This window comes from Podarcis raffonei, chromosome 5, assembly GCF_027172205.1.
Source record: "Podarcis raffonei isolate rPodRaf1 chromosome 5, rPodRaf1.pri, whole genome shotgun sequence".
In the NCBI taxonomy this organism is placed as follows: domain Eukaryota; kingdom Metazoa; phylum Chordata; class Lepidosauria; order Squamata; family Lacertidae; genus Podarcis; species Podarcis raffonei.
Window position 1 is genome coordinate 96,518,266 of NC_070606.1, and position 25,697 is coordinate 96,543,962.

The following is a 25,697-nucleotide window of genomic DNA, read 5'->3' on the forward strand; positions in this document are numbered from 1 at the left end:
CCATCATGTTAAGCTGTGAACTGCTTGAAAGGTGGAATCTAAATATATTAGGCAAATTTTAAAAAGTAACTTTGGCTGCTAAAAGGCTGACATGGCACCTCTAATTTTAACCATTCATGGAGTGAGTTTTTAATGTATTTGCTTCTGTCTGTTGTCTGGACTTGGACCATGACTGTGTGTTACAGAAGTCACCAGTTAACCCTTAATTCCTCCTTGCTTTTCCACCCCAGGGAAGTCCTCTCTAGGAATGGCTCTCTTCCGCTTGGTTGAACTGTCAGGAGGCTGCATTAAAATTGATGGAGTGAAAATCAATGACATTGGCTTAGCAGATCTCCGGAGCAAGCTGTCCATAATTCCTCAAGAGCCTGTGTTGTTCAGTGGTACCGTGAGGTTAGTTTCACCCATAGCCAAAGAGGTAGAAAAGAGCTTGCATCTTCCTCTCCCTCACCTGCCACCCTTCAAGTGAAATTGTCTTAGTCACAATAGAGGAGGGAGTTCCATTGCCCTGGGACATGGAGTAGTGATTTACTGCTGCTGTCTACTTCCACTGTCCCATTTTGTTCCTTTTGTAAGGCAAAATGGAATTGAATTAAGGATCTTAGTGCTGCTTAAATATTGACTTGATCTTCCTCAACGTGTTGCCTTCTTGATGTTGTTGGACTCCAAAATCCCATCAGCCCCATGCAGCTCATGGTCAGGGATGATGGGAGCTGTAGTCCAGCAGCAGCCAAAGGACACCAGGTTGGGAAAAGTTGGTTTAAGTATTCTGTGATAAATGGTTGCCATTGCGACTATCCCCCAGGTCAAGGGCGTAATCTTCCCCCCCATCCCACTCCCAGGTATCAGTGGTTTGGGGAGTGGGAGCTGATGATAATAATACCGTAGACCCAGCAGTGGGTTGGGCAGAGCCCAGCACTCTTATGGGGGATGCAGATTTGCCTCTCCCCTGTCACCCAGTTGATAAGTCCCACTCCACAGTTAATCTGTGTTTTTCAACCGAGGAGGGAGGGTTGTGTGGCTCTCTCTGTGTGTAACTGTATGTGGTGGCCACACCCACAATTGTCCTCTGTGGCGCAATGGGTCAGTGTGTCAGGCTGTTAACCAGAAGGTTGGTGGTTTCAGCCCACCCAGGGATGGCTGAGGGCAGGATTCCTGCATTGCAGGGATTGGACTTGATTGACCCCCCAGGGTCCCTTCCAACTCTAGTTCTACAGCCCCTGGAGGGTTGGCCTTTAGGCCAATATAGGTTTGTCACCTCTAGACACTTGTTATTGGGAGTGTGCCTTAGTTTTACCTAACCTGAGTGAACAAAGATGGTTCAGTCTTACGGACTTCTAAGCCTGTGGTGCTGGCTGCAGAAAGTCACAAAAACATGTCCGCTTAGTATGGCATTTTGAGCGTTGGGCAAAGTAGCTGGTTTGGGAGCAATTCATCTTTGATTTGGGCTTCCTTGAGGTTGTCCTTTGAAGATGACCTGATTTCCATGGTGCTTGTGTGTTGGTGGGTGCTTACATGCCTTTCGAGAAGAGAATTGGTGATCGTATCCTGTTACACTCTTTCCCTCCTCTAGATATAACTTGGATCCTTTCACGCAGTACAGTGAAGAGCAAATCTGGGATGCTTTGGAGAGGACTCACATGAAGGACTGTGTAAGTAAGGGGATTGGGGACAGGGATTGGGGGTTCTTTAGCAGCCCAAGTGCAGCACCTTGGGCATGTAAGATGGTTGCCATGGCCCCATTTGCATGAGAAAAAAGTTTTTCTAGCAAGCAATCATCATCATCATAAATTTATTATTTATACCCCGCCCATCTGGGTACCCTTGGTCATTCCTTCAGGCGTAGAGCAAGTGGATAGGATTGACTGAAACGAGTCCTCTATCTTCTTTTGTAAAAGGAAAAAAAATGCAGGGAAAGCTAATAAGGTGCAAATTATCTGGCTTGAAGTTAAGCACATTTGTTAACTGGTCACATACCCTTACTGGCTCTGTTTTTTAGAGTGAGGCCTGGCTCATATAAACAACTGGAAAGTTGGAAGAAGGATTAAGGAGACTTGCACAGATGTGCAGTGATGCACATAATGGGGGTCAGCATAACCCATCTGGATAACAGCTTCTAAGACACACATATGCATACAATTTGTACATGGTTTCCAAGATCACTGTCGACCTGCACCCTTACAGGGTCAGAGATCATTACTCACTTTTGAGTAAAAGTGATTGAGATGCTTTAAATTAATAAAGGACCTTGACAGATGAATTCTTTTGCACACTGTTGACTGAGGTAGGGCTCTTCCTTGGTGATGCTGTGTGAATCTGGAGGTTTCTAAAAATCAGAGGAGAATGCTTACTTTTAATCTTGGATCTGTGTGTTGTGTTCCTTTCATGAGAGGTGCTTGGAGTCTTGTGACACACTTCATTTTTCTCATAACCGGTTGTGGTGTCCCTGGAAAACACTGTTGTGCTGCAACAGTGCCAGACCACAGCATTGATCCATTTCTATTTCTGGTTCAGATTTCTCAGATGCCCATGAAACTTGAATCTGAAGTGATGGAAAATGGTGAGAACTTCTCTGTCGGGGAGAGGCAGTTGCTTTGTATTGCCAGGGCATTACTGCGCCGTTGTAAGGTGAGCTGGTGTGTAGAAGACAAAGACCATATGTATTTGGCATATTATCTTCTTCCCTAAGAAAAGCTTGTTCCAATGTCAGGATTAAAGCAATAGTCAACTGGCTACCACATCTTTTACTGTAGATAATCTTCCAGAATGCTGTGTTTGTTCAGAGTACACATGTCTGCTTCATCCTCTGATCCCAGAAGTGAAACCTGTTTAGCTTTCTGCATTTTACTCTCTGCCTCCTTGCTTGGTCTATCCTCATCTGCACAGGCAGAAGAGTGCATACAGTTTCAGCTCCTTTCCTGTTAAGCTATTAGGGCAATTTTCTACTGTGATGCACATTGCATGCACATGTTGGATTTACAAAGAAGGAAACAATAAAAGCCAGCATATGTTTGAAGTTTTTGGCAGTCCCATTTTTTTAAACCATTATCCACCATTTATTCTGATAGTATCAATCTGCTATTGGGGTCCAGCAGACTCCTAGCTGGACACAAAATGTATTGTGGTACACTGGGCCCCACAGTATCAACTTAATTTTTTGTAGTGAAGAAGAACGTAGAGAGAGAACATCCTGCAATTTTTTTTTGGGGGGGGGGGCAAACAGGCCTGTGCCTTGTACCTAGGGAAAAGATCCAAGCCACCAATTAGGCAGTCATTTATGGGCTATTAGGAGGACCTGGATAAAAAGCAGCAGAAGAGGATAGCAAACAGAAACTTTAAATGCATAGGTGAAATACTAGAGTCATAGTAAATAATAGAAGGGGTCCAATGTATCCCAACAGCCTAACATGCTTCCCCCTCCTAATTCCCCCCAACTAAGGTGGTGTTTCAAGTTTGCACTATTTTTTGTGTTGAGAGAGCCAGCGCAAAGCAGAATTCAGCCTCCTAGGGTAAAGACCCTGTTGGGTGACCAAGATGGTGCCTTCTTTATGCTGTTGGACTTCCAACTCCCCCCGTCAGCCAACATGTTCAATGTTCAGAGATGATGAGAGTTGCAGTTCAGGAACACCTGGTGAACCCAGTGGATCCTTTGAGTCCTTTCATAGTGGGCTGTTCCTTGGGGCAGAGCAGGAGGACTCCAGACAACTAAGGTCTATGGATTCCCACCATGAGAGGCAGCTCCCTGTGACTACTGTCTCTGTTTAGTCTCCCCCCCTCACCTAGGAAAAGTACTTTATTTATTCTCTTGGCTTATTTGTCTATTTGTACTTATTTTCCTACTTGCACTTCGGTTTTCTTGGCAGCTTCTGTTAGGGCTTTGTTTTGTTACATTTTTGGTCCTTCTTAGGAGCACCAAGAGAGGTGTATGTCTCTATTTTTAACAACATTCATGTTACGCTTTCTATTCAGATCTTGATCCTGGATGAAGCAACAGCTGCCATGGACACAGAGACTGATTTGCTGATCCAGGAGACTATCAGGGAGGCATTTGCAGACTGCACAATGCTGACAATTGCTCACCGCCTGCATACGGTTCTGGGCTCTGATCGGATCATGGTTCTGATGCAAGGGCAGGTGAGCATGAAATGAACCTTTTCCCCCCCCTCCGCAGAAGATCACACAGAACTGGTGTTCTCAAGCCATTGCAACGAGCCCCTCTTCAACCCGGGACAGAATTGTGCAATGCTTACATAATTAGGAGAGATCTCAGGTCTGGTTTAAATGTTAAAACCTCTGAACTATTCAGCAATGAAGCACACTGCCTTAAAGAGGTGGTTTGATATTCTTCATTGGAGACTTTTAAGGAAAATCTGAACAGGTTCTTTGTTGGGGTGCTTTAAAACTAGTTTTTGAAAGTTTCAGAGTGGGGCTGATGGGTGCTATAGTCAAAACGTATGGAGGGCACCAGGTTGAGGAAGGCTGGACTAGATTATCCTTTTCAGCTACCTGCCTTAATCTTGTCGTGTTACTCAATGTTACTCCGAAAGGTTTAATGGTATACATTCAATGTATCTCTAATGGTCTCCCCCTTAATTTTTGTTTCAGGTGATGGAATTTGATACTCCATCGGTTCTCCTGTCCAATGAGAACTCTCGCTTCTATGCCATGTTTGCTGCTGCAGAAAATAAGATTGCTGTCAAGGGCTAAAATTCAGGGCAATGTCACTTTAATCTGGAGGGTAACAGTTTCTGCCTGTGGCAGGAACTCCTCTGTCTTCATGTTCTCCAAGCAGATTATTGCCTTTTCATCTTTTAATTTTTAGCATTGTGGGTCACGATTCAGTTCTTTTCTAAAAAGTACTGTAAGGAGGGTTCTTTATGGTTTTTATTATGGTATTTATTCCATATTCTTGTTACTAGTTTTTTGCTATTAAATGCACTCTACAAAATGGCTCAGGGAGCCATGATTATAAATTTATCAAGAGGCCTATATTGAAGCTTTATACATGTAGCTATATCTATACAGAATTCTGTACATAGCCTATATTTACAGTGGAAATGTAAGCTGTTTATTTTATATTAAAATGAGCGCTGTGTTAATACCAGTGCATATTCTTTTCTATCATTTTTGTACAGTTTTACGGTACTGGGAACCTGGCTTTTTCCAGGCTGCGTTAGGCCCTGTTTCGTCTTCTGCAGTCTGTTTTCTCTTAGCGCTGGAATTTCCCAGATCTCTGGATGGAAGTGGGCTTTTGCCCTTGTCTCCTCCTGTGTCCTGTTGTCACTGTCCTTCACAGAGGAGAGATGGGTTCTGTTGATGTGGTTTGGTTTCATCAGACCCATCATGCTCTTTGGCACATTGCTAGGGCACATGGAAGTAGGGGCAGCTGTTTCCCATAACACGCCTGCAGTGGGGGTCAGGTTTCTTTGTGTCTCTTGTGAGATTCATAAATGAGCTTTGTCAGTAGCAAGAGAGGAAGAACCACACATTAGCATTAGGTACCTTTAAAGAAAAACTCATTGTCACTCGCTCTGGTGCAATAAAGGGAATGTGAATACACATTCTCTATCAGCAGAGTTCGGTTTATATTTTATAGAAAGGAAATGCAAACTGCTTCCGCTTTGCTGAGCACATCCATCCATCATTAATGAAGTACAGCAATTAACCACCATCAGATTGATACCCTGGTGCTGTCTGCAAAAGTTTTCAAAGTGGCCTCTGCTGAATTATAGATCTAGTGATCTAAATACGCTAATACTTGGGAAGCTTTTCAGATACTTGGGTGTTTGTAACAATTAATTCTTTGCCCTACTCTGTCTGCGTGCAAGCTTTTTATTTTCTGCATATTTGTTACTATAATTATCCCTCCCACCACCACTGCAATTTTTAGCAGGCTCCTGCTGATCAGGGTTTAACACTGGTGTAGGAAATTTTATTTTCTTACTGTAAAGAGACCTACCTCAGGTGCTGAGTCCTGTGTGGTACGTTACCATGGTTACTGTACGCCATCCCTGTTGTCTGGGGCCAGTAGCCCAGGTGGGCATGGTCAGTCTTGTAATAGCTGTGATTTTAAAATTGGTCAGCGTTGCATGTATTTTTTTTCCTCCTCTTTTTTTTCCTTTGGTCCAGTTGGACATTTTATAGCCTTAGCATGTTTGCAAATTGTCTTGTTGAGACAGAAATCTGAAAAAGTGAATAAAAACTATTTTGGGCTTTGTAAAACTCTTGTGTGCGTCCTATTATTTGGGCCGTGGTGGATATCTTCCCAGCAATAAAGTACATGGAGTTTACCCTGCTGCTGCTACTTGGTGCCAAGAGTGCTTTTTTAAAAAAGGGGGTACTCAAGGGTATGCAGTACGGGCACCTCTTTTTTGTTGTTGTTAAAAAGTGTGACACTTACTCTTAAAAACCTCATGGTAAGTACTGGCACCTATTTTTCGGGGGGGGGGGAAGCACTGGGTGTCAGCTACATGAACAAATCAGCACCCCTAGTACATCAAGCTGAAGCTCTTTCTTCAGAAGCACTGACTGCATCCCAACTGCAGTGCAAAGCAGTAAAGGGGACACAAAGCTACATCCCTTCTGCAGAGGTGTAAGGAAGAGCCAGTGTCTCTTTGCGGCTAAAGTATTTGACTCTAGGAGTGGGAGACCCAGATATAAGGACTCTGTGCTCCAAACTGCACCATGCAGCTCATTGGGAGAGTGGGCCAGTCCCTTGTCTCTCAGCATAATCGGCTTCACAGGGTGGTTGCAAGGCTAAAAGGGAGGGGAGAACCCCAGAACTCCTTAAGCAAAGGAGTTTAGTGGGGCCTAAACATGCCACAGAAGGGACGCGGGTGGTGCTGTGGGTAAAACCTCAGCGCCTAGGGCTTGCCGATCGCATGGTCGGCGGTTCGAATCCCCGTGGCGGGGTGAGCTCCCGTCTTTCGGTCCCAGCTCCTGCCCACCTAGCAGTTCGAAAGCACCCCTAAGTGCAAGTAGATAAATAGGTAATGCTCTATAGCGGGAAGGTAAACGGCGTTTCCGTGTGCGGCACTGGTGCTGGCTCACCAGTGCAACTTCGTCACGCTGGCCACGTGACCCGGAAGTGTCTTCGGATGGCGCCGGCTCCCGGCCTCTTAAGTGAGATGAGCGCACAACCCTAGAGTCGGTCACGACTGGCCCGTACGGGCAGGGGTACATTTACCTTTTACTCCTGCCACAAGTCATATAGGGAATCAGCTCCTCCAATCCAGAGCTGAGGAGAGGCAAAGGTATGATAGCTTTCTTTGCCTCCTCACCTGCCAGGTGGTTGGGGGCATATGCTATTGGGCGCCTTTGAGCAGCACCCAGCACTCCTGCGCCACCTCAACTTTCCCAAGGGGAAGGCTGGAAAGGGCAAGACAAGAGTGTGCACTTGATGCCATGAGCTAGGTGAAATTTTGGCCAGGGGATGGATCCAGAACACAAGCAGCCCTGCCCCCACTCCGTGTTAAAACAATTGTCGCAAGGAAATTTTTACCACAGGGCTCTTATAAATACTGCTTTCAGCAGAACATCAGCTTGCTTCTTGGCAAATATCTCTTGACAACTGAAATAATAGGCTCCCGAAACAAAAACAAGGAAAAAGTCATTCAAGCTGGTTTCCTTTTAGATGATTCATTATTGTAATTGAACACTTAAAAAAAATCCAGCTCTGTGAATGTTTGGTCATTTTTGCTTTTGCTTTTAGTAGGTACAAATCTCTATACTGGCTTGTATCCAATATTAGCCCTACCCAGTGTGGTCCCATTGAAATGAATGGCCATGACTTATTCAGGACCAGTAATTTCAGGTCTACTCTTTATAATCTGGGTGCAACACACTGTGATTTGTAGCATCCTGAGATTAGATAAAGGAGACAAAACTTATTAACAAGCAGGCATGCTGATTCAGTAGGCAAAATGATTTGCCTAAACGACTCAGGGCCTAAGTACCAAAAGGACCACTTCTCTGCACTGGAAGTTACCCAGCCCCTGGGATCCCCATCAGCTGAAAGGCAGGAGAGCTGTGTGAATTTCCTCCCATGTTTACAAAACAAAAATACACCTGCATCACTTGCCCAGAGAAAAAAGTTTGAGAACCCCTGCACTAAGGGAAAAGCTGCTCTGCCCAAAGAGTGTGTTTAACCTATTTTTTGGATTTCAAACTTAAAACAAACGTCCGTGTGTGTGTGTTTGAAACGCCCTGCCAACACACAATGCCCCAGAGCATGTGCAGAGTCTCTTCTGCTTGGCTTTGTTTTTCAGTGCAACGTGTCGAGTACCCAAAGAAGAGAAAACGAAATAATCAGCCTGGGGGAAATATATTAAGGGTCCTTTGCCGGGTCGACCCGAATCCTCTCCGTGGCCGTCCACACGGCGAGGCCTCGGCCTCGGCTCCTCCTCCTCCACTCCCTTCCCCCCTGCTGGCCGCTGCCGGCCTCCTCCCGGCCCCGAGCCGCCTCCCGCTTCCCTCGGGCGCCTCCCGGCGGCCGACGGCCCCGCACCCTCGGCGAGGCGCCGCACGCGAGCCCGGCAGCCAGTCAGCCCGTCCGTCAGGGAGCCAGGCCCCGGCGCTGGGCAGGGCCAGGCCGGGCCGGGCCGAGCCTCTTCCTGGCGCTGCCGAGCGGCCTGCGCGAGCCTCCCGCCGCCGCGCCGCCGCCGCCTCCCGCCCATGGATTTCACATAGCCGCCGCCTGGGCCGCCCGCCGCCGCCGCGCGCGCCTCTCTCCGCCCGGCGCCCTCCGCCCATGGCGGCCTCGGAGAGCCCCCCGGACGTGGCCTCGGCCTCCAGCTCCTCGCTCTTCCGCCTCCGGCACCTCCGCCTGGGGCTGCACTTGCGGCCCGACGCCCGCGCCTTGGCCGGCTGCTCGGTGCTGGAGCTGTGCGCCCGGCGGGGACGCCGAACCGGCAGCGGCAGCCAGAGCCGCCGGCAGGCCCTGGTGCTGGACGCGCACCCGGCCTTGCGGGTCGCCTCGGTCGCCTTCCGGCCTTCCCCGGCCGGCGGCGGACGCTGCGGCTTCGTCTTCCCCGACGCCGCCTCGCCGGGCAGCGCGGAGAGCCGGGGCGGCGGCGGCGGCGGGGATGGCGCCCCGAGGTGCCCCGCCTGGGACCCCGCTCCCGCCTCCTCCTCTTCCTCCTCCTCCTCCTCTTCCTCAGAGCTGTCCGGCCCGGAGAGGAGCGACCCGGCCCCCGGGCGCCTCTTGACCCGCTGCCCTTCCCCGCCCACGGGGTGCCCCTCTCCCACGCCCCTCTCGGACCCCCACCCGCACTGCCCGCTCAGCACCCCCAGCGCACTTTCGGCCTTGGGGCCGCCCCTGGCCCCCGAGCTGGCAGGCCCCGGGCCCCCGGCGGACCCCCTGGCCGCCCACCGCTGCCACCACAGCTGCCCGGTGGCAGGGCCCCCCGACTTCCTGGTTTCACCAGACTGCCCCCTTGCCCCTGGCTCTCAGGATGGGACCCCTCCGCCGGACCCCGAGGGTGCCCTGAGGGGTGCAGCGGCTGCCCCCCACTCCCCCCTCGCTGCCCCGGCCAGCCCCATCAACCACTTTTCGTGCTCCTTTTCCGACTTTCCTCTCGTGCCTGGGGTGCCCCCTCCACCCATTCCCACCTTCCCCGACGACCCCGCAGCGGCCTCGGTGGCCCCATGCCCGCTTTTCTTCAGGGTGGACCCCTTCACGGACTACGGTTCGGCCCTCACCATCTCCTTACCGTCTTCCCTGGAGCCTCACCAGCCCTTCCAGGTCATCATCCGCTACACCACCATTGATGCACCCGCTGTAAGTGCCCCTTTCTCTGTGCAACCCCAAAGATTGTGTTTTTGGGTGGTTGGGTGGTGCTCGTGGTGTCATTTTAGGGGATAACTTGCAGTGGGGGTGATGGTCATGGAGGCTGCGCAGATCTGGAGCTGATTGCCCTTTGACAGCAGCTCAGCTGGAGTACGGAAGATGCTGCAAGGTCTAAGAGGATACCAGCGTGGTTAAACAACAGAGTCAAGGAAGTTATAAAGGCCAGCTTTCTTTAAGGAAACTGAAGGGAATAAGAAAAAGAAAGCAGATTATTGTGAAAGAAATGCAAACTGACATTAAGGGATGCAGAAAAATAACTTGAGCGACAAGTTGCTAAAAAGAATAAAAAATAAATGCATTTAAATACATTACAAGTAGAGAACTTTGCCAAGTGATAGCTAGACCATTAGATGGGGGAAACCTGTTAGATGTAGAAAACCAGAACAAATGATGTATGTTCCAGAGCAGGGACAGGAAACTGGTCTACCATATATAATTAGATTAGGACTTCTGCCATTCTTGGCCATTGGCCTTCTGGTTGGGGCTGATGGGAGTTGGAGGCCAACACAATTTGGAGAGCCATAAAGGTTCCTCCTCTTAATTCAGGAGGATACCCTCTTGAAGAGATCCAGCACTGCTGCCTGGACCCTTGTGGAAGCGGTGAGTGTTTCCTAGAATGCATTCTAGCATCCTACGCAACAGGCAAGGGTTTTGTGGCAGGCAAAAATATGTGAAAAGACTTCTCTGAGGTTTACCTCCAAATCCATCACGTTAGCTGTCATGCCACATTGGTCTGCATCAAACGTAATGGGGCTGACCCAAGAACAAATGATTAATCAAGTTCAATTGCTCCTTTCCCCTCTGCTTCCCTCATCCTCTTGTGCACCCAACTGTATTGGAGATTTCTGGTTTCTTAACCACAGTTTCCTGTGACATCTGAGCTGGAAAACTGGTCTGAAGGCTCCCTTCATATCAGAATATCAAACCAGGACCAATGAGCCCTTAATGCACAGTTTCCCAATTTGGATACCATATGCAACTGGTTTAAGATATTGGAAAATCTCCTCTGCAAATAGGCATGTGGGACAGGTGGGGGCAGGGATCCACTTGAACCCCCCCCCACTCTCCAACCAGCGATCCTTTGCTCTTGATCTGTTACAGGTCACCTTGTGACAGCTGCTAACACTGCCTTATCCTTTCCAATGAACATGGCATTTGTAATGAACTCAACTCCCCCACCCCAAAGACTTAACAGGTGTCTGATAATAACTTGCATGCATAACAAAACATTTTCATGGAATAACATTTTTAAAAGCTGTTGCCTCCGCTCCCTATTTCTCTGTCCTCTATTATATATGATATTATATCACTTCCAGAAGATGTTCAGATTTTGATTCTTGCCACATTCTTTCTAGAAGGTAGGGTCAGAATTGGGGAACAGCTGTCAAGGACACTCTCGGATGGTACCATCACAAGGCTTCTGTCAAGAAAACAGCTATGTGTCGGTTAAGTCAAGGAGACTGAGATTTGGAATAAGAGTCATTCCCTCTCCCCAGAGAATCCTGGATATGCTGTGAGGGGGGTTTAGAGATCTCCCTGCACAGAATTGTCAGCACACTCATGAAACCAGAATTTAAAGGATTCTTTAGAAAAGCTGGACTGCAAACAGGACTGGAGTTGGTGACTAGTTGCCAGTTCCCCAAGACAATTTGCAACGACGCTAGATGAGCAGTTTCAGTAAGCAATTGACTTACATTCCACTGCACCCCAAAATAAGCTTTGGGGGATGCTGTATATTTCTGTGACTTTCCCCTTTTAGATCCTCAAGACCCTCAAGAATTCTTCTCTATCAAGCCATTGATTTTGTGCAGTGCTTTTTAACACATGGTAATCCTACTTTCAGATAAGGCGTTGGAGCTGTGCACTCCAAACAAAGCCTTGGGCTACCATAATAAGTCTTATACCCGCAGCTCCAGGGGAGTATCTTCTATGAGACACTCCTAGCACTGCAGCCACTCAGTGCTTTGATTTGGCTCAGGATACAGAGAAGTCTTATTTCCTCCATTCCATTTATTATCAGTATATAAGGGGAAATGGATAAAGAGCTGGGGGCCACACAAAATCACACATTGGTACAACCAGGAGACTTGCTTTTGAATCCCCACATCAATGCTTCATTTTGGTGCAAGACACCGTCACACGTGCTGGGCTATGCCCACACCAATAATGGCCAACGTATATGAAAATATGGAGCTAGGGTTATGCACTTCTGCAAGCAAGAGACTATTGCCTTTGAGTCACCCTAACGTATCTGCTACAAGAGACGATCAGGCAGGCAGCTCCTATGTAAATGATAGCCAATAAAAGAAGAATAAGGAATTAAGAGAAGCACACTTGGCAGTCCCTTCCACCAAAATGAAATAGTCTTCTTGATATCATAGAATTATAGAGTTGGAAGAGTCCTCTAATTCAACCCCCAAAGCTTAGTGCCAGATGTGCAACCCCAGTTCCTGGATCATTTCTGCATGCATTGGCAATTATTAGTGTGGACCCAATGCTCTTGACTGCTGGGCTGGGTGCAGTGCTAGGGCACCCTGAAGGTGACAGTCCTCTGGTTGGGTGAGTATGATTTGTGGGGGCCCCAAGCCTATTGTGGGCTGTGCAGCTCAGTTCCTTATTTGTATATTTATTTGCAAAGATTTGCATGGGGCAGCATGGCCAACAGTGTCTTTTGCAAAAAGAAAGAGTTGAGTTGGAAATAAGGCTAGGGCAGTCCGAAAGTGATAGTCTCTTGGTTTTGTAGGGTGCACAATCCCAGTTTCTTACTCATTTCCACATACATCGGGCAGTTCTCGATGTAGATCTAGCATACTTTTCGGTGAATTGCTCAGAAATGACACCAGGTGGACACAATGTTCTGGTGTCTCATAGATACCACCCTTCTGGAGGTGGGTGTGTGGTATATGATGCCCCAAAGCTTAATTTGGGGTGTGCACTCCCAGTTCCTTATTAATTTCTGCATATACTGCCATGAGAGCAATGTGGCAAACAAAACATGGGCTAGACACAGTTCTAGAGTGTCTCAAAGGGAACAGTCTCCTGATCATGTGGATGTAGGGTGGCCTAAGGCTCTTTGAGGGTTGCAGAGCTATAATTCCCTTTTTTATTTTTACATACTTTGGTGATTAGTTGCACAGGGCCAGCACTCTCCATAGCATCGTGCACCACAACAAAGCACTGGGTCTTATACAATGCTGAGGCAGTTCCCTCCCCTCCCTGGGATGACAGAGTCTGTTGCCTTTGGCCATCCTTTTTTGTGCTGGAATTTATTTGCTCCTTCCCATCTGTTTGAAATCAACTGCTGGACAATATAGTATTTACTTAGATTTCCCCATCCTTATTTCAAATCCTCAGGGCCTTTCCATTCCCTCTTCACCCTGTTTGATAGGTGAGGTCGAGAAAATAGGGCTTTAACCCACTTATAGGAGCAGCTATCCATAAATGGTTGGTATCTTTCTCGTAAATCTTTTTCTCTCTCTTTGTGATAATCGGACAATTGAACTTCTTATCTTTACTGTTGTGTGCTTTTCATGACAATGGAACAAGCCATGCTTGTCCACCAGGTTCTAAAAAGAGGGCAGTGGAAAGGCCTTTTCTCTGTGCTGCCTCTTGGAAGGCTGCCCGTGGTCAAGACAGCTGGAGACCTCTGTGCCATTTCATTCGAAATGTTGACACAGCTCTGGATTAATTTCCTTCTGTTTCTCTGAACTCCTCCCTTGCTGTTCTTTCCAAGTGAACAAGGCACACATTTTATGAGCATTTCATTTCTCCTTATGCTGTTTGGCATAAAGCGCAGATTTGTAGGAAGGCTTGGACTGTCTTTACTGTAAAAGTCCAAATATATATAAAAAATCGGCTTGTAGCCTTGGGATCGAAACGATTTGAAACTAGCTAGATGCCCGCTAAATGAATGGCATGCTTGAATCTCTCCATCGTGTTTAGAACTTGGAATTTAAAAAAATAGGGAGAGGGCGAAGAGAAGGGATTGATCAGCTGGCTGCCGATGTCACAGCTGGCCCTCCCAACATATGATTGAGGGCCAAGGGAGAGAGAGGGTTGGTCTAGTATGGGGGTGTCTGTGTCTGGAGCCTGGGCAACCTAGTTTGGGACGACTCCTGGATTATTTCTTCCAACCGAAAGATTAATCATTGAATCAGAAAAAGAATGTAAAATGTAGTGTGTTTTTGACCATGCATAATTCCTTTGATGCCAAGTCCATGATGTGGCTGCCAACAGGCTTGGTGCTGGAAGCTGAGGAGTAGCAGCAGCCTTTTCAGTACTTTTCCTTTGCTGATCTGTGGTGTCCGGATAAGTGAGGAAACTCTTACTGTTCCTCTGGGTTTCTGATTAAGGGCAGGAATATAGTCAGATTCTCTGCACCACTTGGCAGGGTAGGACCAGGCTGCCAGCTGACTGCATGCACACTGTGGAAAGTTACCAACCTGGTCCTCTTCGGATGTTTGGAACTACAATTCTCAGCACCTCCAGCCAGCCTAGCTGTCTGCTTTGCATGCTGAAGGTCTCAGGTTCAGTCGCTGGCATCTCCAGGTATGGCCTGGAACATCCCCTGCTTGAAACCCTTTATGGCTGCTGCCAGTCAGTGTGGGCAGTACTGAGCAAGGTGGACCAGTGGCCTGGTTCACTATGAGGTAGCTTCCTTTGTAATAATTTTTATTGAATTTTCTAAAGTTGGACATATATACTTCAATACATAATAATTTTAACTTTTCTCAACTTCCCGCCCCATTTTCCATTGTGTTTCAGTCCCCCGCTTGCTGCACAATACCTTCTTATACCAATATATCAATACTATATTCTCTAATTCCTTCTGTTGCTCACATTTCAGATCCCGCTTGCAAGTTCATCAAACTATAATATTTCCGAGATAGTCCAAAAAGGGCTTCCATTCTTAGTATGAGAGAGCTTTTCCTATGTTCTTGTGCTGGTGGGAGTTATAGTTGAACCACTCTGAGTTCTACGGGTGTGGGGCTGTATACAAATTTAATAAATAAAAATAATAAATAATAGTCCAAACATCCGGATGGCAGAAGCAAAGGTTAAGTTACCACATGGCTAAAGGTCATTTGGATTCACTGTGCGCAAGGCTTGCTGTGCATGTAGAATTTAGGCATATATGTAAGTCCTGCTGCTGTTTTTGGCATTGCATTTTAATTCTGTTTCTAATGGCACTTGTACACATTGTGATGCCGCCAGTGGAGGTTAGTCCAGTGCGGAGGATTCCAGTTATGGTAAGGTCAGGTGAGCCAGGGTTGCTGAGAAGAACAATCACATGGGGGGGGGGAATTTGCCTGCAATTACACAGAGAAGTTATTTCTTTGCTATAAATCAAGCATAGAGAGACGTGCTATTATTCTGGTTTGTGAAATCAGAGCAGATGTATGGCACCAGGGAAAAGATAAAACGGAAAACCTTCAAGCACACATGATGGGAAAGTGTAGGACAAAGAAGCCTGTTCGGAAGAAACCAGCCAGCCCTTGACTTGTTGATGCTCTCTGAATATACATTTTTATTTATAAAGCTTACTGTCACTTTTTTATAGAATGCCCGAAGTCATGAATCAAACATTTAAAACAAAATACCTGTTACAAACAGAACAGTACTTCAAAACTAGCAGGAGCAATGTGGAAATGACACCAGCTTGGGCATCTGTCAGCGTTATTTTAAACACCTTTCTTGAACAAAAATTGATGCTTGAGTTTGCCGGCAAAAAGCATTCAGAGATGGCATTTGGTATGTTTCCTCAAGGCAGTTGAGTTTGGTAGAGCAAAGAATTGGTGATCTGAAGTGGTGGTGAGGTACGTCTGGGAGGAGCCATTCCTTCTGGTGTGTTAAGTAGTAGTGGTATGGACTGGCTAAGTAATTAACTATTAACAATTAGACAGCTTTCAACATGGATAAACTGCGGTGGTTTCTTTGCCTGCCTCTCCTGGTTCACTTTCAAACAGGGCATTTGGTTGGTCCTCCACTACGGTTGTACCAAAGTTGATGGTGGAAAAGGACACAGTCTGGCTTACTCATGGACAGGCACAGGGTGGGGTATTTGCCAGCTTGTCTGCCTCCCTCTCCTCTTCCCTCATGAGTGATGTGTGCAGTTTAATAAAATGAAACTCGTCTCACTCTTTTAAAAAATACTCTCTGCTCCCTTACGGCCATTGCTTCTCACACATTCCTTCTTGTTGCTTCCATTAGATCTGGTGGCTGGATCCCGAGCTGACCTATGGCAACGCCAAGCCATTTGTCTTCACGCAAGGCCATTCCGTGTGCAACCGCTCCTTCTTCCCCTGTTTTGACACGCCAGCCGTGAAATGTACTTACTCCGCCATCGTCAAGGTAGGAGGAAGCCTGTAACAAACCACCGTTTCCTTAGGGAGGAGAAACAGTCGTTCAGGTTGCTGTGCTCTGTGAATGTTGGGATCTGTCTGAACAGACCTGCTTGGGGAAAAAGTTTGGTGCTTTCCCTTATACCATATTAATACTTTTGGGATGGGTGTTTGGCTAACAACATTTCCTTTATCTGCTGGCTCTGTTGCCAGAAGGCCATGTGCAGTCAGGTTCTAAACATCCATCCCCCCCTCCCAAAGAACTCTGGTTCTTTTTCTTCAGGAGTTGGACTCTGAAATAAACATCATTGGGCATCCATGAGCCACTGTCTTTTACACAAGAGACTTTGACCTGTGTCTCCTTGTTCACTCAAGTGGTTGGAGATTTAGGCTGAGCTGACTTCAGACATGTGCGGGATTGCTTTTTTGTTTTGTTTATTACTAGAACCCCTGCGTTCCACGGGTGTGCTTTAAATTTTAAAAAGCAAGAGTACACACTGAGGCTCTCTTAAGGCATAACTAATTTGCGTTAAATGCTTTTGAGTATTAACGCTGGCTCACAAATGTAGCTGCCTGACATTCAAATTGAAGTCTGATTCAGCATCCTTTTTGAAAGGCTGACAATACTGGTCCATGAGAAACTGGCTAGTTTGGTATATTAGTGGATCACAATCTCCCCTTCTTCTCACCCCAGGCTAGGGCAGAGACATCTTGCTTCAATTGATACTGCTCACACCTCTTGAATATCCTTCCTAGAAAAAGCTGTCCGGCTGTCTAATCTCTTGTTGTTGTTGTTATCTCAGATGCCAGAGGGTTGGCAGGAAGGATTTCCCAATGGTAGGAGCTGGGGCTTTAGTGCCCTTTACTGCTCTTTTGACCTACCAGTGACTGGCAGAGCAACAAAAAGTTATGCAGACTTGGAGAAATTATGAAAATCTGCTCAATTTTCACAGTTTGTATAGAGTTCCGTTTGTCTTAGGAATTTGGATTGCATGGGCAATTTCTATTTTTTTTAGTGCACATTTGCCTGGTTTGCATGTCACCAAACAGTGAATATGTGAGTTCCCAGAGAAGAACTCTCAGCCGCTCCCCACTCCTTTTTTGGTTTTGCTCCTGCACTGGGTTGAACTAAGCCCAGGTTTGGCTTAGCCTGTTGTCCAAACCCAGACTTGTAGTTAAACTCTCTCCTTACCAACTGCAAGCACTAGTCAAGAAAAAACCTTTGCTACAGTTTGTGGTTAGAGAGGAGCGAGCTTCACCCCATAGGAACAAGGGAAGCTGCCTTGTTTATCTAGCTCAGTATTGTCAACACAGGCTGGCAGCGACTCTCCAGGGTTTAAATAGGGAGCCTTCCCCAGCCTTACTTGGAGCCGCCAAGGATTAAACCTGGGATCTTGTGCAGGCAAAGCAGATGCTCTACCCCTGAGTTAGAGCCCTTCTTGTGTTTGGATGTCATGCCAAGTCAAACCTTGGCTTAGCTCAGTGCAGCACAAGAAAAATAAAAAGGACCAGGGAAGAGCAAAGTGGCTGCTTGCTTCTCTCCAGGACTCTGCATGTTTGCATACAGTCCTGGTAAGCCACAGTTTAGCTTGCTGGGATGTGCAGACTAGGCAACTGAGTGTTGTGCAAACCAGCTGTTAGTCTCCTTGGCCCATAGAGCATCCTGACAGCCCGTTGCTTGTTTCCCAGGCTCCTGCAGGTATGCAAGTGTTGATGAGTGCTACCCAAAGCACCTATGAGGAAGAAGAGGGCACCTATCAGTTCTACATGGAATACCCAATTCCTGCTTACCTTGTGGCACTGGTGGCAGGGGACCTTGTACCTGCAGACATTGGTCCTAGGTAAGCTACTTTTGTCTGTCTGAGCTGTGCTCGTTGCGAGGAGCTGCTTTAGCAGCCTTTCAAATGCGCCCACAAAGTTCATTAGCCTGTATGTTTTCATTGTTCTTTTACTAGCCTGCATTTTCGTGCTGGTGGTGGAAGAGTAGAAAACTGCTTTCTACTGAGCAGAGTGGTGGAGAAGGGACAGAGTGATCCAGGTGCCTTTCTCTGGCCTGTTGCATTTCCATGCTGGTGGTGGAGGAATAGACTTTCCTTCTCATGGTTTCTGTCACAGAAACCAAGTGGACTGATCGAGGAAGGATGGAGCAGTCTATGCCTCCTCCACCAGCCCGCTTACTCGCCTGCACGGAATCCTTGCTTACCTGCGGCAACCAGGCTAATGCGTAAATGCAAGGCTTGTGCTTGGAAGTCATCGAGCCGGATGGATCAGGAAAAGCTGTTCCTGGTGACATGGGACACTGCACACTTGTAGATCAGTCCTGTGCAGCTTGAACACTGCTGACTGATTGTGCCACAAGACACCTGCCACACAGTGTGGCATCTCCATATCCAGGAAAATATTTGTGGCTTTTGCCTAATCATCAGTCAGGAACTTTACTTAGACCAGGGGTAGTCAACCTTTTTATCCTACTGCCCACTAATGCATCTTTCTTGGTGGTTAAATTTCCTGACCGCCCACCAGTGATCGATGGAAGGAGGATTCAGCTTGTGCTGTAGAACCCCCTCCCGCCCACCTAGAATCCTGAAATGCCCACTATTGAGCGGTAGAGACCAGGCTGACAACTCCTGACTTAGACCTTGAAATTGTCTGCAAATGTCTATTTTAGTTTTCGTAACAGGCATCCAAAATCACTAGTGAATGATATGAATGGCAGAACCAGCATGAAGTCAGTGAGTTGACTGTTGCTGTCTTTGTAACAGGAGCAAAGTGTGGGCGGAACCATGCCTGCTGTCAACAGCTATCAGCAAACTCTCGGGTCGGGTTGAGCGCTGGCTCAGCGCTGCAGAGAGCCTCTATGGGCCCTATATATGGGGAAGGTAGGTGTGGTGCATTCACGCTTTTGGAATAAAATTGAAGGTATCTGTAGAGGCAGTGATTCAGGAGTTCCAAGGGCCTCTTTTCGACCCTGCCACCCGCACCTCTTGGGTACCAAGAATGGTATCAGGCGTCCAATGGGTGCCTCATCCGGAAGGGTTTTATTCTGAAGTTAAGGGTGCTTTGGCAAATTGTGAGCACGCTGTTTCCTTGCACAGAAAACTTGGAATAATATAAAGTCTGGCTCATTCTAACACAGAGTGCAAAAGGATCAGAATCCAGAGCTAATGAGTGAAATGTTAGACTTTTAAATGGTGGTTTTCCAAACGGTTATAATGAGCCTCCCTCAGTCAAGAATACAACAATTGTTCAAGGCTCTTCATGGAGTCATAGAATCTTAGAATAGAATTATAGAGGTGGAAGCGACCCTGAGGGTCATCTAGTCCAACCCCCTGCAATGCAGGAATCTCAGTGAAAGCAGCCATGACAGACGGCCATCCAATCTCTGCTTTAAAATCTCCAAAGGAGAAGAGCTCACCACTTTCTGAAGGAGTCCATTCCACTGTTGAAAAGCTCTTACTGCCAGAAATTTCTTCCTGATGTTTAGTCGGAATCTCCTTACTTGTAACTTGAATCCATTGGTTCGGGTCCTAACATCCAGTGCAGCAGAAAACAAGTTTTCTCCATCTTCCATGTGACAGCCCTTCAGATATTTGAAGATGGCTATCCTATCTCCTCCCAGTCTCCCCTTTACCAGGCTAAACATACCCAATTCCCTCAACTGTTGCTCATCAGGCTTGGTTTCCAGACCCTTGATCATCTGGGTTGCCCTCCTTTGCACACGTTCCAGCTTGTCAACATCCTTCTTAAATGGTGGCAGGTGAATGTGGGAGGGGAGGCATTGCCGTAGCTGTGGAGGGCTGCATTATTCTTTCATTCTCCTACTGCAAGTAGAAAGACTGTGATAAATAAGGGGCTAGTCCATTGGATTGTGTGCCGTTATAAAGGAACTCCAGAACTGATTTTGTGCAGTGTGTTACAGGGCTTGAGTCCCTGCACAAAGCCAGTCCCTGTCTTAATCTACCCCCATAACATGGGAAAATCTCAGGTTTGCCGCTCTCAGCTCCTTTGAGAAGTGGTGGATGTGTAACATACAGCCAACCCTACCGCTTAAATGGCAGTTTTCCTCCCACTGCACAGACGGGCTAGGAGAGACTGGGAACAGGCAGTTTTAGGGTGGCGTGATTGGTGAGGTCGCACTGGGGCGCCAAAACAATGCTTTAGAACAGAGCTTGAGAGGCTCTCACAGGGCGCTGCTGAAATTTGAGAGCCCAAAGTCCTCCACTGCTGGGAAGGAGGACTCCTCTATGCATTTCCTCACAATTGTGAGAATTATGGCTCCAAGGTGCTGAGAGTGACCTGCATCCTCCCCGCCCCCTCCTTGCCCCTTCCAGGTACGACATCGTTTTCCTTCCTCCCTCTTTCCCCATTGTCGCCATGGAGAACCCCTGCCTCACCTTCATAATCTCTTCCATCCTGGAGAGCGACGAATTCCTCATCATCGATGTCATCCACGAAGTGGCCCACAGCTGGTTTGGCAACGCCGTCACCAATGCCACGTGGGAAGAGATGTGGCTGAGCGAGGGGCTGGCCACTTACGCTCAGCGCCGGATCACCACTGAGACCTATGGTAAGCGGCAGGGTAGGTGGCGCTTCCGTGACCTTGTTTACATCGTTTGAAAAGAAGAGCTTGTTTCAGCAACCTGGGTGCCGTTAGCAGGGGCCCTCAAGAGCTGCCATTCTTATAGCATCTACAGTTTCTAACCAAGCACCAGGGAGCTGCAATCCTGATGCTCTAGATCTTTTGGAGCTCCTGATACTTCCCAAATAACCGTTCTCAACAAATTGGAAGCCAGGCTCAAGGTACCTCCCCACGGCTCCTCCCCTCCTGGGAGCAAATTTCCCCTTCGTCTCCCGACGCCCATAAAGCAGTTTGTCAGTCCTTTGGCGAAAGCCATCATTATTTAATCAAGATCTGAAACCATTATTTGAAGTGGGTTTTAGATCCCGCCTCAAGAGTAGCCCTAATTCCCTTCTACGATTGGATTGAAGACTTACACAAACTCGCAACGTATGAACAACTTGCAGATAAACGCAGACTTGTCATGGACAAATTCAGTGACATTTGGAATCCATTCTTAAAAATACTATAATAGGTTAAGATCTGGTGAAGTGCAATAACAGCCTTACAGTTAACGCGAGGGCTGTTTAAGCAGTATCCCAAGGGCAAGAAGAGAGAAGCTTAACTAGTCCGGAACTAGCTTTAAAAAAAGTTGCTTCAGTATTTTGTCTCGGTACGTTAATTCTAGAAGGGTAGTCAGGTTGCAGAGTCTTGCAATCCTGTATCATCTCACAATTGCTGTTAACCTTTTTTCTTTCTGTTTAATCAAATGGTACATCAGCACACATGTAACAGTAGCATCAAGCAAAATCCCCCCTCCATCGTATTTATATGTACCGAACCAAGAATCCTGCTCTCACAGTCTTTTAATCATACCCAACCTTGACCTCTGAAGACAAATAAGATAGGAAATCAGAGGAGAGATTGAAATGGAAACAACTGAATTTTAATGAGACTGCTCTGGAGTCGATGAATTGTGGGTTGCAGCTTGATTCACAAAAAGGTTTCCAGTTCCATGCAGAAAATGTCCCAGTTTATGTGATGCACTTGAACATGTGGTACCAACATGTGGTAGCAGCTGTCACATAACTTGATTTAAAATTGCCTTTAGGGTGACCGCCCTAAAGTTTACACCATTCCATCACCTGCTTCCTTGAGATCCTGTGCCATCTCCTCTGCTGAACACTGGCCGTTTCTTGGGAAGCCCAGGATTTCAACTTGGTCATTTATCTCAGATTAGTTGCTTGCTCTTGGCCTTCATTTCACCAGTTCCTGAAGCAGTGACCTACTTCACAGCAGTTGTGGGCAGAAGATTGATTGCAATCAACTGGTAGATGTCTGGACAATCTGCAGTAGATAAGAATTCTCTAAGCTGCTGAACTAAAGAAAGCTTTGGGGGGAAACCAGGAGCGGATTTTTGTGTGGAAGGACTATGAGCTCAGTTGAGGTTCTGGATATAAATTCCTGGGCTAAGCGTGTGCTCAGAGGCACCTTGCACCGATTCCAAGTCTATATCCTACCCACTATTTTGCAGTTGGCTCCAGTTGGGTTCCCTTGGGGTTTTAGTGAAAAACAGGAAGCAGATGCCACAAACCTGAAGTGTGCCCACCCCTTCTCTGTAAAATGGTTGTAAGGCTGAATGAACTAGTTACTTTCCCTGAATGTTAATTATAATGCCAAGATTGAGGGGTTTTGCAATTTGGCAGTGTAGCTTCTTGTAGTGTTTGGGTGGCCTTCCATGATGTCACAGAAGGGTGGGGACAGTCTGCCAGTGGGTGAGCTGTTCAGATGGTAGCAAGGACTGGGTCAGAATGGTGAGGTCCCGTGAAGAGAGCAGGCCTAATAGGGAGGGTCATGGGGAGGTTAGGAAATGGGGTTTGGAACTGGGAGCGGTCCAGAGGAGGGAAGGCAAAAGCAGAAGGCCACAGGAGGTGTGTGAGAGGGCCGGAGGGACTGGGAGAGAGAATGATCAGAGAAAAGAGGTGGCTAGGAGCTGCAACGGGAAGGGAAGCTTAAGTCCACATGTATATTTGAAATGCACAGCCAGATTTTGGGCTGCAGGCTTCAGGCACCAACACATTTTGTTTTCGTGTGCAGGTGCTGCCTTTACGTGCCTGGAGACTGCCTTCCGCCTTGATGCCCTTCACAGGCAGATGAAGCTCCTTGGGGAGGACAACCCTGTTAGCAAGCTTCAGGTGAAGCTGGAGCCAGGTATGTCCTGCGTTGAGATTAGCCGGCTGGGTCTCGGCTTTTATAAAACAGGCCGGCTCACCCTGACCATCTCTGGCTTCCTGTTATGCATGAGCTTCTGCTATCATGGCTGTCATCTCATCCCGCCCCTCCACCCCTTGAAGCCTGAAATAGGTGGCTGCATCCTGGGTCAGTTCCACAAAGCAAATTCAGTGTGGCAGAGAGAGGCCAAGCATGAAATATCACAGCACAGTGGAAGTTGTTATCAAAATGCTGCTCTAAATTAGGGGCAGGCAACGGGCTTTCGCGATAAAGTATGGAGGTGGTTATTTTGGATTTCAGTCCCACAACACGCCCCTGCATTGCCGGGTTCCCTTCTTTCCCTCATCTCCCTGCTTCTTTACATTCTTTGACTACAGAAGGGTCTATAAGGCTGCAATCCTTACTACTACTACTACTACTACTACTAATTTATTATTTGTACCCAGCCCATCTGGCTGGGTTTCCCCAGCCACTCTGGGCGGCTTCCAACAAGGAATAAAAATACATCAAAATGTCACACGTTAAAAACTTCCCTGATCAGGGCTGCCTTCATATGTCTTCTAAATGTCAGGACGCGGGTGGCACTGTGGGTGAAACCTGAGTGCCTAGGACTTGCTGATCGTAAGATCGGCGGTTCGAATCCCCGCGGCAGGGTGAGCTTCCGTCGTTCAGTCCCAGCTCCTGCCCACCTAGCAGTTCGAAAGCACCCCTAAGTGCAAGTAGATAAATAGGTACCGCTCTATAGCGGAAAGGTAAACGGCGTTTCCGTGTGCGGCACTGGTGCTGGCTCACCAGTGCAGCTTCGTCACGCTGGCCACGTGACCCGGAAGTGTCTTCGGATGGCGCCAGCTCCCGGCCTCTTAAGTGAGATGAGCGCACAACCCTAGAGTCAGTCACGACTGGCCCGTACGGGCAGGGGTACATTTACCTTTACTAAATGTCAGGTACCGTATTTTTCGCTCCAAAAGACACACCAGACCATAAGACACACCTGGTTTTTGGAGGAGGAAAACAAGAAAAAAAATATTCTGAATCCCAGAAGCCAGAACAGCAAGAGGGATCGCTGCGCAGTGATCCCTCTCACTGTTCTGGCTTCTGGGATAGCCGCACGAAGCCTCTTCAGGGCAGCGGGATGAAGGCTCCCCCTGCCCTGAAGAGGCTTCGCGCGGTTAAGCCAGAAGCTAGAACAACAAGTGGGATCGCTGCACAGCGATCCCTCTTGCTGTTCTGGCTTCTGGGATAGCTGTGCAGCCTATATTCGTGCCATAAGATGCACACACATTTCCTCTTACTTTTTAGGAGGGAAAAAGTGTGTCTTATAGAGCGAAAAATACGGTAGTTGTTTATCTCTTTGACATCTGATGGGAGGGCGTTCCACAGGGCAGGTGCCACTACCGAGAAGGTCCTCCGCCTGGTTCCCTGTAGCTTTGCTTCTCGCAGTGAGGGAACCGCCAGAAGGCCCTCGGCACTGGACCTCAGCGTCCGGGCAGAACGATGGGGGTGGAGACGCTTCTTCAGGTATGCTGGGTCGAGGCAGTTTAGGGCCTTAAAAGTCAACACCAACACTTGGAATTGTGCTTCCTGCCTGACAGTAAGCCTAAGCCCCACTGAACTCTGTAGCATTGCACTGTAAGAACCCCAGGAGATTACTAAGGCCTAACTGCTAGATAACTTGATGGTAATACCTCAAGGACCGCCTCTCCCCATATGAACCAACCCAGACCCTGTGATCACCATCTGAGGCCCTTCTTTGTGTGCTTCCTCCAGGAAACACTCTTACGCCACTTTCACAGCTGTGGCTTCTCCCAAGTGACCCTGGAAACTGTAGTTTGTAAAGAGTGCTGAGAATTCTTAGGAGAACCTTAACAAACTGCAGTACCCAAGATCCTTTAGAGGTAACTATGAAAGTGGTGCAAGGGTGCTGTTTTATTTTTATTTTCCTTCCCTTTCCTTTTTATAAATTTATTTATTTGTGGGGGCTTTTCAGATTAAAATTTTACAGTCACATATCCAACATACAACATAGAAACAAGATTCCAAAGAATCTCCTGGATTTCCCTCCTCCCCTTTGTGGGTCCTATTGTTAATCATTTCCTCTTGCATCTTTTAGAACAATCCAAATCTTTTACCTCTCCATTGTGTCCAAAATTCACCATTAAACTACAAGTGTTATTCCAATCCTACTAACAATTTTAGCTGTTTACAATGGTTTTTAAGATAAATTATAAATTTCCCCCATTCCTTATTAAAATGTTGGTCTTCCTGATTTCCTTTCCTTTCCTTTCCTTTCCAAGATCCCAGGGTGGTTCACAGCAGAAAAACAGAAAATGAGAATATAAAATACATAATAAAACAAAAATAAGCCAATACCCCCCCCCCCCACAAACAGATTTTAAAAGCCATAGAGTCCTAATCAGCCAAATGCCTGGTTGAAGAAGTGTGGCTGTGACCACAGATTCATCCCTCTCTCTCTCTTGCCTTCTTCATTTTCTGCTCTAGATTGCAAACTCTTGGCATGTGGGGTTGCAGGGGCCTGCTTCATGTTTTGCTTCTGAAACTTTATGGAGCACCATAGACACTGATGATGTTGTATAAATAAGTCATTAAAAGCCGTAATCTAAGGAGGAGGGGGAAAAGCTGTGGACCAAGGAAGCTTCTGATGGCATTTTTGCTTGCAGCTTTACCAAGATACTACTGTTTTCTCTCTCTCTCCTTCCCTCCC

At 47.3% G+C, this 25,697-nt stretch overlaps 2 protein-coding genes across 8 annotated transcripts in view; both read left to right on the forward strand.

Annotated features, from left to right (window-relative positions):
- ABCC5 (ATP binding cassette subfamily C member 5) overlaps window positions 1–6,219 on the forward strand; it is a 45,240-nt gene extending 39,021 nt beyond the window's left edge. For all 5 annotated transcript variants that reach the window (XM_053390785.1, XM_053390788.1, XM_053390787.1 and 2 more), the window contains 5 exons: window positions 231–390; window positions 1,571–1,649; window positions 2,512–2,625; window positions 3,967–4,131; window positions 4,603–6,219. In XM_053390785.1, the coding sequence (XP_053246760.1) occupies window positions 231–390; window positions 1,571–1,649; window positions 2,512–2,625; window positions 3,967–4,131; window positions 4,603–4,704 (620 nt within the window). In that variant the 3' untranslated portion in view covers window positions 4,705–6,219. The remainder of the gene's footprint in view (window positions 1–230; window positions 391–1,570; window positions 1,650–2,511; window positions 2,626–3,966; window positions 4,132–4,602) is intronic.
- A 2,128-nt stretch (window positions 6,220–8,347) lies between these two features.
- The window catches only part of RNPEPL1 (arginyl aminopeptidase like 1), a 29,881-nt gene continuing 12,531 nt past the window's right edge, over window positions 8,348–25,697 (forward strand). The window contains exons 1-6 of one of the 3 annotated variants that reach the window (XM_053390793.1): window positions 8,348–9,775; window positions 16,055–16,195; window positions 17,875–18,026; window positions 18,948–19,064; window positions 20,517–20,764; window positions 22,841–22,954. In XM_053390793.1, the coding sequence (XP_053246768.1) occupies window positions 8,747–9,775; window positions 16,055–16,195; window positions 17,875–18,026; window positions 18,948–19,064; window positions 20,517–20,764; window positions 22,841–22,954 (1,801 nt within the window). In that variant the 5' untranslated portion in view covers window positions 8,348–8,746. The remainder of the gene's footprint in view (window positions 9,776–16,054; window positions 16,196–17,874; window positions 18,027–18,947; window positions 19,065–20,516; window positions 20,765–22,840; window positions 22,955–25,697) is intronic. The other 2 variants (XM_053390794.1, XM_053390795.1) reach the window with 2 other exon arrangements.